The 12,222-nt window shown below is 36.2% G+C and overlaps 1 protein-coding gene across 4 annotated transcripts in view; it reads left to right on the forward strand.

The window, feature by feature from the left end:
- MTF2 (metal response element binding transcription factor 2) overlaps positions 1 to 8,044 on the forward strand; it is a 28,393-nt gene extending 20,349 nt beyond the window's left edge. For all 4 annotated transcript variants that reach the window (XM_082312200.1, XM_082312201.1, XM_082312202.1 and 1 more), the window contains 6 exons: positions 1,533 to 1,600; positions 2,001 to 2,171; positions 2,828 to 2,936; positions 3,126 to 3,184; positions 3,338 to 3,442; positions 6,542 to 8,044. In XM_082312200.1, the coding sequence (XP_082168326.1) occupies positions 1,533 to 1,600; positions 2,001 to 2,171; positions 2,828 to 2,936; positions 3,126 to 3,184; positions 3,338 to 3,442; positions 6,542 to 6,896 (867 nt within the window). In that variant the 3' untranslated portion in view covers positions 6,897 to 8,044. The remainder of the gene's footprint in view (positions 1 to 1,532; positions 1,601 to 2,000; positions 2,172 to 2,827; positions 2,937 to 3,125; positions 3,185 to 3,337; positions 3,443 to 6,541) is intronic.
- Positions 8,045 to 12,222: the final 4,178 nt, after the last annotated feature.

Genomic DNA, 12,222 nt, shown 5'->3' on the forward strand with positions numbered 1-12,222 from the left:
TTATTTTACTTTGGTTAATCTGGTTTATTTATAAAACAGAAGTTAGTCACAGAAAGAATAACATCTACAATATAATGGTTTTAGGGTTTTCATAATATTGTTGGCTTGCCACTATTTGAAATGACACTTTGGTTTCTTTCTCTAGCTGCTTATAATTGAATAAGAGAAAAAGAGTTTTTTAGCCATAGGTAAGATAGGAGTAAATGGTGGAATCTTCAGACCTCCTAAGCCAGTAATTTTTAGCATGTTATTTAGGAGGCAATAAATATATGGCAGTTTTCTATATTTCAGTGCTACAGAGTTGCAAGACCTCTGGATAGCAATGGATTATACTGAATGCATGTGGTAAAGATGTGTAAAAACAGTTGGTGCTTTCTTTGGCTAAAATTGGTTGAATACTTCCCTTAACCTGACATAGACTGTGAATCTTGCCCAAAATTGTGTTAAAAGGATTGTTTTTTCTGAGTATATTGACTCACTTATTTAGCTGTTAGCACACTTAATCCTTTGAGCATTTCTATCTGTCCTGTTTGGTCAGAATTGTATTTAGAAAGTATTTGAAGGTGATGTGTGGGGTTTTTTTTTTTTTTTGAGCTGCAAATGTACAGTCTGCTCTGTAGTATCCATGCTAATAGTGAAACTTATAAACTGTTTGTCAACTCTATAATTAAAGATAAATTTACTGCAGAGCCAAGTGGATGTAAGTTCTGGAACATTTTGGCATGGCAACTGGAAATGTGGTAGCTTCACTGGAATTTAAAAATAGCTGTCTAAATAAAAAAAAAATAATCTTGTTTTAAATTCTATTACATAAATGTCGTGTCCGCTTCTTTATAGTCACCACCATACTTATTCTGCTTTATGTCTCTGTAATTCATAAGTATATAGTTTTTCAGAGAGCAGATTCCACGTTTTGGTAGCTTGATAGGGACTAGCTATTTCAGGCTTTGGTGCAAGAAGGGAGGTTAGACTGGGTCTTAGCAAATGGGGCATGAAAATGGATTTACTTTTTTTTTTTTTAAACTCTAGTAACTTTTCTGGGCCTCTTCTATTTTTTGTATCATGTTGAGTAATGTTGGCAAAAATGGGAATTAGGTCCTGTGGCAGGTTAAAATGATCACCAATAAAATAATTAAGTTTTTGTGTCAATATGGTTATCTTCTGCTTGCAATCTCAATTCATTTGGGAGTATGTAGTGCCACAGAAGAATTCTTGTTAGCAGTCTTGGGAGGGCAAGCTAGTATTATGTTCTTTGAGTATACTCAAATTCTTTTACATACTTTTCTTGCACTTCTTACAAGTGAAACTCAAATTATTCCACCTGGGCTTGATCCTGGCATTAATTCTGTGGGTGTAAATCACAGAATATATGGGATAATGATTAATATCCTTTGGGGTTAGGTAGTTTCCATAGCTAATACTTCATAAATGTACTTCACATCCAAATCTGTGGTTACAGTAACTCAAAGTAATGGGAGTCTTTCTATTACTAAAGAATTTGACAGGTTAAATGATTTCTTAATACTTCACAGCTGGCAGATACACCAAAATCTGAAAGATATGAGCATGTACTGGAGGCATTAAATGATTACAAGACCATGTAAGTTACTGGTACTTTTTGTTTTAAATGTTGTTTGCCTATTTAAGATGATGTAGATTAGTCTTCAGTCTCCTTTGCACAGTCTATCTGATAATCACTTTGGCTGCAGATAACATGTAGATTTTAAATACTGTTTCTATTTCAAACTATAACATTACATAACTATTTGAGTGGAACCCAGATCATGAGAAAAAATTTGTTTTAACTTCCATTTGCTTTCCACTTCACATTCTGTATTTGAGAGTGAGGATTGTGTTAGGGTAAAAAGCAGAATAAAATAGCATTAGAATGAGTTTTGCTTGCAACTAGTTTGCATAGTTTTGTTTTGCATGTACGCTGTTATTTTACAAGTTGCTTTCCCTGGGCTCAGAATTTTAACAATTAATTTAAAATCATCTAGGTTTATGTCTGGAAAAGAAATAAAGAAAAAGAAGCATTTGTTTGGCTTGAGAATTCGTGTTCCTCCTGTGCCACCAAATGCTGCTTTAAAGGCTGAGAAAGAACCAGAAGGAACTTCTCATGAGTTCAAAATTAAAGGCAGAAAATCATCTAAACCAATCCCTGATGTGAGGTAAAATAACCCAGTCATTCTAGCAATGTTGTGGTAAATTGGGACTACTTCGGGTATATGTTTTGTGCCTACAAAAAAGGCATTTTCGTTGTATAATGTACTTTTTTAAATAACTGTAAAGGTGGACTATTTCTGAGAACAAGGTCTTTGAACGAATTTAATTAGCTTTCTATTAGAAGCCTTTTAAAAACAAAACACAAAAACCAACATGAAATTTAGCAGTAAGAACAATGGAAAATATCCCAGCTTTGCTGCCATTTGGGAAACAAAATCTCTCGCCTTTCTGTGGAGCTCTTATGCAATAACGTAACTAGAATTCTAAATAGGAAATATGATGTGAGGTTGTAACTTGTATTAGTAAATGTGCCATCTTTTTTTACCAAGTGTGATCATATGAATAAACAATTAACACTTGTTCGTTCCTCTCCAACATTAGAGAATCAGTAATGTCACTAGAAAGATCTCATGTGTTTACGTTATTCTAGAGGCAAAATTATGTAGCGTTGTACCTGGCGATTTTCATTTACCAGAATAACCTCATTTAGCACAATGTTTTAGCAGTAGACATCTAATTGTGTATTCATTGCCAAAGGAAAACATGTATTCAATGAAAATTATCTTCAATAATACAGAACAAAATATAAATTTTCTTCTAGGGAATTAAGTAATGGTATAGAAAGAAAAGGGAAAAAAAAGTCAGTAGGTCGTCCACCTGGTCCCTATACAAGAAAAATGATTCACAAAACTCCAGAGTCGTCTCCTCTGGTAAGGTTTTGGATATTCCCCCCCCCCGCCTTTCCCTCTAACTGGATTACAGTTTTTGAAGAAAAACATAACCAGTTAATCTGAATCATGATATTCCCCCATTCACCCTCAAACAAAATTGATACAGTAATTAAAACTTAATTTGAAGTACTTTTTTTTTTTTTTCTTTTTTTTTCTTTTTTTCCTTAGGATAATGAACCAGTTCCAGTGATGGAGAACCCAGCCTTGGAATTACCCTGCACTGTTGGGTAAATTAAAAAAAATAAATTAAAAAAAAAAAAAAATTCCCTGTAAAACATTTTAATACTATGTCATTTATTTGTGTGCTTCTGAAATGTTAGCTCAGTTTTTAATATAAGATTATTTTCATTACATGGCAACCCTGTTATCTTGCATATCAGGAAATCTGATGGAACTGCACATTCATCCAATACCTCAGATGTGGAATCCACAGGTGCTGCCAGTATGAAAGAAACTACCTCATCTAGCATTTCCAGACATTATAGGTAATTATTCAATTACTCTATCTTCTATAAAGGTTAAGATTTACAATATATTTATTTTAATAAAGTTTTCTGAAAGGGGGGACAGGAAACAATTGGTTCAGCAGCACTTCACCCTTAATAAACAGAAGTTGCAGGGATTCTACAAGAGATGCCTTGCCAAAGCATGACATGTAATGTTCTAAGACTGGTTTCTCAAAACCTGAGGTTCTGTTGTACTTCCAGTCAGTTCTGAACCTTTTGGTTAACTTCCATGAAATCTGATCCAGGTAGATCCAAAGAAATTAGAGTCTAACAAGATTCATGAAGATAGACGCTTGGATGAGAGAGACCCAAACCAGCAACCCACACTTACAGAAAGGCAGATGATTTTCTAATCATCTGCGGCCTAGTCGTTGCCAGTGCTGTTCTGTTGTTTTGTGTGGTGTGTTTTTTTTTTTTTTTTTAAATTTAGTTGAAGCTTTGGCAAAACAAAGGTAGAAGATAAGGTAGGAGGTTGACTGAAGTTATGAGGCAGCCATAGTAGATGTGAAATGGAGGTAAGGATATTGCAGAACTGGTGGGAGAATAAATAGAGAAGAACTAAGGATGTTGCAGAGGGGTATAACATTGAAGACGTGGTAGTTCACTGGGATTTGGAGTAATGAGCAACTGAGACTCAGAGCAGAGCTATAAATTGCATGGGGAAATGTAAAGAAATAGATTTTCTTTAGTAGTTCTGCTTAAAACACACAGGGTGAGGGGTTTTTTGTGCTCACTAACTACTGTTCTTTGTTCATGTAAAATATGTAGTTTAAATTACATTTACTGAAAAGAATTAAACTCCATAAGCACTTTCTGAGCTTAGTTTTCTAATACAGGCCACAAAAGAGCTGATGTATACCCTGAATTAATTTTAGCAGCTTTTGTTTTTGTAGGTTTGTGTATTCATGTTAAAGAATAGTAAGTATGCTGTGATTTTGTACAGTCAATAGAGCATGAAAAATTTTTGGCACAGTCTTCATAAATAAATTATTAACTACAATCAACTTTTCTGCAAATAAATTGTTACTTGAACTTTTCCCTCTTTCGAGTTCAGCAAACATAACTTTCTCTTCTATTGAGGTACATGGATCCTCAATCTACTTACTCTGTCTCCTCTCTTTCTGGTTCATGCTGTCAGGTGCTTTCATGAGACATTTTTGTGTGCATTACTGGCACAAATAGTCTGTGTTCAAAAACTCACGTTTAACTTAGACTTCTGAAATTGTTACCTAAGGACTTAAGTCATTGTTTTATATTTCTGCCCTTTATTCTGTTCTTTTTTTTTAATGTTAAAAAGATGCGCTTTTTTCCTCGGTATGTTACGTAGGAGTCTTGAACATCAAAGTTCACATACCATTTAATTTAGGACTTTGTCAAACATGATCTGGATGAGGGGATTGAGTGCACCCTCAGTAAGTTTGCAGATGACACCAAGTTGGGTGGAAGTGTCGATCTGCTGGAGGGTAGGAAGGCCCTGCAGAGGGACCTGGACAGGCTGGATTGATGGGCTGGGGCCAACTGTAGGAGATTCAACAAGGCTCAGTGCCAAGTCCTGCACTTGGGTCACAACAACCCCATGCAGCGCTACAGGCTTGGGGAGGAGTGGCTGGAGAGCTGCCTGGCGGAAAAGGACCTGGGGGTGTTGGTTGACAGCCGCCTGAATATGAGCCAGCAGTGTGCTCAGGTGGCCAAGAGGGCCAATGGCATCCTGGCTTCTATCAGGAATAGTGTGGCCAGCAGGACCAGGGAGGTGATAGTGCCCCTGTACTTGGCACTGGTGAGGCCGCACCTCGAGTACTGTGTTCAGCTTTGGGCCCCTCACTACAAGAAGGACATTGAGGTGCTGGAGCGTGTCCAGAGAAGGGCAACGAAGTTGGTGAAGGGTCTGGAGCACAAGTCTTGTGAGGAGCGGCTGAGGGAGCTGGGGTTGTTTAGTCTGGAGAAGAGGAGGCTGAGGGGAGACCCTATTGCTCTCTACAACTGCCTGAAAGGAGGCTGTAATGAGGTGGGGGTCGGTCTCTTCTCCCTAGTAACGAGTGATAAGACGAGAGGACACGGCCTCAAGCTGCGCCAGGGGAGGTTTAGGTTGGATATTAGGAAAAACTTTTTCACCGAAAGGGTTGTCAGTCACTGGAACAGGCTGCCCAGGGAAGTGGTTGAGTCCCCATCCCTGGAGGTATTTAAAAGAAGGGTAGACGTGGTGCTAGAGGACATGGTTTAGTGGTGGACGTGGCAGTGATAGGTTAACAGTTGGACCTGATGATCTTAAAGGTCTTTTCCAACCTTAATGATTCTATGATTCTATGTTTTATTATGTGCAAATTATGGATGTAGGCTTTTACATAAGGATTTATAACTTGGACGCTCTTAATATTTGGATGATGGTTTATTATTGGATAATGTCAGAAGCTTCTTTTTTCATTCCTGGATATAATACTATATGAGTTTTGGATATATGTACTTTTCTGGCCACATATAATAAATCTTAGTCATGTGTACTATAGAAGGTAGTGATGTAGAATAGATTTTGCAATATCTTCTTTCATATTTCAGAGTTTTAATTTACTGAGATAAAGTCAGCTTGAAAAAAATAACTGCATAAATTCATTTTTTATTTAAAGTCTTAACTATCATCGTCTCAAACTCTTTTTATAGTACAGCTTTTTAAATTGAGGCCTACCTGTGTGATAAAGCTGTATCTTTAATTTGCAAATTTAAGCACATTTGGTGCAGACTTCTCTGAAGACAGTTTTTTAAAAATTTGCTTAAGAATGGGATTAAGCTGTTTCAAAATAATACTCTTAACATATCTAGGCATATGTTAATATCATTTAGCTAACCTTTCTGACACTTTGTTAAATTAGTATGATTTTCCTTATGTAAATAATCATTATTCTGTAAGTGCCATATTTATAGTCATCTATCTGTAGGCAACAAGTATTTTTATCAGTGAAAAATAGAACAAAGAAGTTTATGATACGAGTTGCATGGAAATAATTGATGATAAAGCCTACCTTTTGAATAAGTTCCTTGGAGTTAATGCTGGTTTGTTGTTTTGGTTTGGTTTTTTTTTAATAGTTTATCTGACTCGAGAAAAAGGACTCGTACAGGAAGAACTTGGCCTGCTGCAATACCACATTTGAGAAGAAGAGGTCGCTTTCCACGAAAAGCACTCCAGACTCAAAATTCAGAAATTGTAAAAGATGATGAGAGCAAGGAGGATTACCAGTATGATGAACTCAATACAGAGATACTTAACAACTTAGCAGATCAGGAGTTACAGCTCAATCATCTAAAGAACTCTATTACTAGTTATTTTGGTGCAGCAGGTAGAATAGCTTGTGGGGAAAAATACCGTGTTTTGGCTCGTCGGGTGACACTTGATGGAAAGGTGCAGTATCTTGTGGAGTGGGAAGGAGCAACTGCATCCTGACTGTAGGACTGAACATTATGTTCACTGCACTGTCATCTGTAAGTACAGTTCATAATGCAGAGCCACGAGCGAAATGTGTCTTTAAATGTGTTTCTAAAAACAAAACAAAACCAGTTTAGCCTTAACATGTAATTGTTATCATTACAGCTCTTGTGATAAAGACTTATCTTTTTAAAATCTGATCTGAAACTTAAATTTTTTAATCTGAACATTGTTAGATTGTTTTAGGTTGGGATATTTTGGGTTACAATTGCTTAAAAATGTGCATGGTGTTTAAAAAAAAAAAGACATTTTCTAGAGAACATTCCATGGATACAGTTATTGTGATTTAGAGAAAATATTATGTAGATAGCACAAATATTTGAAAAATTTCGGTTTGTTTTCTTACCCAAATGTTTGCAGAAATGTATTTCTATTTCAATACTTTCTAGATTTCATAAGTGCAGTGTATATAATGCCTACTGAAGACTGTAAAATACTGAAGTTTTCTTTCAAACAAAGTGTAAAAAAAAAAAAAAAGAAAAAAAAATATATTGAGCCTGTAAATTGCTCTGTGACCAGACTTCATTGTCTTCTTAATATATTCTTTGTGTGTGTGCGTGTGCGCGTGTGTGTGTATATACATATGTATATATGCACACACATACTTGTGCGTGTATATATATGTGTGATTGTGACCTATGCAATACAAATTATGGGATTGGGCAGCTTCTGAGAATATGTCCCATAATTCTTTTTTCAGGAATAGTTGCCAGTATTTACACAGCAGCATTTCTTCTCAGGCTTATTGGGTGCTGTTGCTTTCTATGTACTAAGGAAAAGTGTCAAACCAGTGCAGCGTGTTCTGGCAAAGGGTGCAGTCATTGATGTTCATATGCTCTAGGTAATATATTCCATCATTTTCCATGTGAATTAACTGTTAAAAAATCATGCAGGATCAGAACATTTTAAAATTAACTTTACTAGAAATAACAATTTAAAAGTTATTGTGGCACACTGATTGTAAATTTTGTGTCCCAGTTATAAACTAAGTTGACAGGAGTCACACACAAGATTCCTACATATCTGTAGAAACAGTCATATTTTCATAAATGTAGTATGAACAAAGTGTATTATTGCACAGGGTCAACAAACAGTTTGTTGCCATTTGAAGTAACATTACTGATTTTATTACAACATTACCTCTTTTGTTTTTATAAAATGTACCAAGTTTTAAATTGATGTTTTACTTGTTTGTTTTTTTTTTTTTTTAAAAAAGTCAAAAGTCTCTTGCCAGTATTAGATGTTTTTTCTTTGTCTGCTACTTTTGAGGGGGTTTTAGCCAAAGAGTAAACAGAAGAATATTTTTACTTTGGTGGTTATTAACTGTACTGCGTAAGGTTAGCTTTCTTACATGCTTACGGTTTACTACCAAAATAAAATTATATAACATTTACAAATGAGAGTGGTTTAAAATGTACTGCCTGCGTTAGTACTTATTTATTCCATTACTTGATTATTTGACTTTTTCTGCTCATCTTGAACATCTTCAAAAGGTGATATCCCCACCCCCACCCCTGTCACCTTATAGCCAAAGGAAGCAGAGAAAGCTTTTTATCCTGTGCTTGGTTTATGGCTGGCCGGGTAATATTAGCTTTATAAAAATGCTAATTAAAAACTGCCACTTCTGTTTACCTTCACTAAAATGTGTGGGTTTTTTCTCACACCCTCAGCTATTAATTTAATGTTGCCTTGCCTATAGCTGCAATATTTTGATAACACAGCAACTTCATGTTAATTTTTGAATGTTTATATCTTGGGATAATGCAAAATGTAAAGCCTTTGTAACCTTACTCACACCACCTGTATCTGTCTTTATTGTTTAACTTTATCCAAGTCCTTTAATTCTAACTGAACACCAGCAGTATTTTTCGTAAACTTTCATTAAAGATAAATATTGGAATGTACTTGGGGACTTGGGGGGGAGGGGAGAAAATATTTGCCAAACTTAAGCTGTCCATAGACTTAACTATTGTGAATGTCATTGTTTCATTTTATTATGGTGGTTGACTTAACTCTGATGTTCAGTTTGTATTTTTGGAATTGCTTTTTTCTTAGAATTAAAAGACCAACATTAAATGTGTGTATTTTTTGAGAGAGAAGAATGAGTTTTGATTCTGTATTCTTGTGAACTACATACTTGGTGGTATCCTCCCATCCACTGTTTCTCTATCTCTAGCTTTCCTATTACTGTCCTGGAGACACTTGCCCTGCACATTAACACTAACCAGTGCTTCGGCGGTGCTTGAGGGATGCTTTGTTACAAGGTGTCATGTACTGGAAAATGCTGCAATAGTGCTGCTGAAGATACAGCTAGAGTAGTAATTAAAGCACACCTACAAATGCCTTTCTCTCATTTTATGTGAATTTCATTGTATGTAGTAATGGAGTGTCTAAAGGAAAAATACAAATGTTGCTGTACATAAGGATTTCATTTTGGTATGACTTGATCACTGTATGTATGCATGTGTGTAAATATATGTAATTCAACTTTGTTGTGGTCACTGATTTAGAACCATTTCTGTGTGTATCAGATTTAATATTTTTCCATTATATATTATTTGTATTACAGTAGCATTTAGGTGAAGTCTCTCTTGAGGCCATTCTAAAAATGTAGGCATCACACAAACAAGACAGCAAAGAAATAATGGCACATTACTGGTGAGAATTGTGAAATAACTGTCCTAGCAAACTACTTGTCAAATCATTGTTCCCAACAAAATCTTCAAGAGGAATAAAAACTATGCTTTTCTATGCATAACAGGCATTTTGAGTGAGATTACAAAGGAATTTTGAAAAAACCTCTGTGTGATATGTGAAATGAAAGTCAATATTTTGACTTAACATGAAGACAGAAATAAACCAAAAAAGGCCTTGAAGGTGAAGACAAGCAGTTTGTTGTCTAGGGACTGGGGGGAAAGATAAGTGGATAAACAGAAAAATGGTCACATCTTTGGAACATCCTGCTAAAGTGATCTTTAGTGTTCTATTTTAAAAGGAAATTGGTGAATTGAGATGGAACGTGCCAAGGCTGGAGATGGAGCAATAGTCAGAACACAGTGATAAGGATGAACTGGACAGGAGCATCAGTTCTGTGCACAGAGGGAGGAGGATGAATCTTGCAAATGCTATGCAGGTAACATTTTCAGGCTTTAAATTGTGTCACTTCTCCAGTTCTCTCACATCTGCCTGAATGGAAAGTAACACTGCAGTTAAGGGTATGATGACAGCAAAAGATATTTTCTAGAAATGGAGAAAAGAGTTTAGTATGGTGAGTTGTGTTTGGTCGATGCTGAACTTAAGCTGATGGCTAAACACCCATGTGGAGGTACCAGATCTATTGAGATCCTAGTTTGGTCAGAAAAACAGTAATGTGTGACGAAAAAAATCTAAGTTGTCAACCTAAAGTTTGTAGAAAAGTTGATTTATTTTTTTTGTAAATTAGATCATCTATAGATGAGGTATAAAGAAGAGAGAGACAGGGGAAGAGATTCCTTTGGAGTCCCTGAAGAAAGTTGAAAGGGGAATGACCACTTTCTAGAAAAGATAGTGCAGGACAATGGAAAGAAAAGCAAAAGATGAGTACAAGTGGAAGCTGTGCACAGTCTGAGAACGAGCTTCGAATTCAATGCTTTTGCTGGTCTTCTATCATTCAGCAACAATGAAACAAGATTTTTGTATTGTCCTGATGTTTTTATCTGTTTTACATTTATGAATCCCTTAATGTTCCTCTCTGCTAGCTCATCTCTGCTATTTTTAATCAGATTTTTTCATATTTCAGCATCGAGATCCATATAACATCGAGTTGTTCAGGTTTTTATTGATACCAAAACATTTTGCCTTGCAGATACTGGTTTTTCAAATACAGCTGTAGCTCATACAGTTCTCTTGATATCATCTTTCTCCTAATCTGTTCACTGATATTATTTCACCAGTGTGTATTTCTTTTTCACTTGTTCCAATTTATATTTTTGAGCTTCTGAATTTGACAATATTCTATTCTGTTCCCATTATTAGCTCTTTTGTGTTTGCCATTGATTGACTTCCATGTGGTTTTGGTTTCCTAGTCTTCTGTTTACCTAGTGTCCAGTGTGGCAGCATTGACTTGCAATCTTGACATCTGCGGTCTTACTCTAAGCTCATTTGCTTCAAAACCTGCTTTATAGCAAGAAGCTAATTAATAATTCTGTCTTGCTCTAAATGAAGTTTGTTCTTCTGTAAGCACCATTTCAAAGTACTTCATTTGTGCTCTGCCATTCCCTCATGAATATTCATAAAACTCGCTATTATTGCGTTCACTCGTGTCATCATCCAATGTGATAGTTATTGCTTTGCTATGTACATGTTTCTCTCTTCATGAACATTACTAAGGTTGCCTACTTCATGTTTTTCACCTGTTTGCTCTAACTTGGTATTCATAACTTCACAAATTGGTTGCATGATAGCAGAGATTGGAAAGCAGGAAGATAGTAAAATTCCAGATATTATCAACAATGGTTGGAAATTCAGAGAAAGGGAAATAACGAATGAATAATTGGAAAGGTTTTCAGGCTGTAGAATGTTAAAATATATTTGTAGTGGTAGCAGGACGAAAAGGTGAGCCTAAAAAGGGGATGAATTTAAGGTAGAAGTAAGAATTGATCAAGATAATGCAGCGTTCCTTGGTTAGGGAAGGTGATGCTTTTTGTACAAAATCCACACTCAGAACTGTCCTTTCTGACAAACTAACTAGGGAGGCCAACTGGCTTGTTGCAGAAAAGTATGTGTATATAAATATAGGTATTATGTATACTTAAATGTAGAAATACACAAGACCGAGTAATACAATGAGAAAGAACTTGGATGTATTTAATTACAGTGGGAATTTATTATTTTTAAGGAAGTCTTTAAGTGGGCTGTGAAATGCTTATTAAAAAGACAGCCTTTGATGGACTGGGGGGAAAAAAAAAATTGCTAATTCAATCGTTGCCTTCTTTCCTCCTGTGCTTTGTCTTCTCTGCTTGTGGTAATGAGCCCAGGTATCGTAGGCGCTCACCTGCCTCCCAGGCATTCAGAGGTAAGTGCTGAGGCCTTAGAATGGGAACTCCTATTTGGCCGCTTGGCACCTGAGCCTGCTTCTTTCTTCCCACTCTTGTGGTGTCATCTCGTGGGAGGGAAGTGACTGGGAAGAATGATTTCGGGAGAGGCAGCGTGAGTGAGTAAGGGCTGAAGCGTGCTCAGGGCTTTGGGGGCGGGGGACGGGGTCTGGCTCTGCCCTTTTCCTGTCCCGAGAATGTAATCGAGAGTC

Source organism: Platalea leucorodia (assembly GCF_965183815.1).
Source record: "Platalea leucorodia genome assembly, chromosome: 5".
NCBI classification, from domain to species: domain Eukaryota; kingdom Metazoa; phylum Chordata; class Aves; order Pelecaniformes; family Threskiornithidae; genus Platalea; species Platalea leucorodia.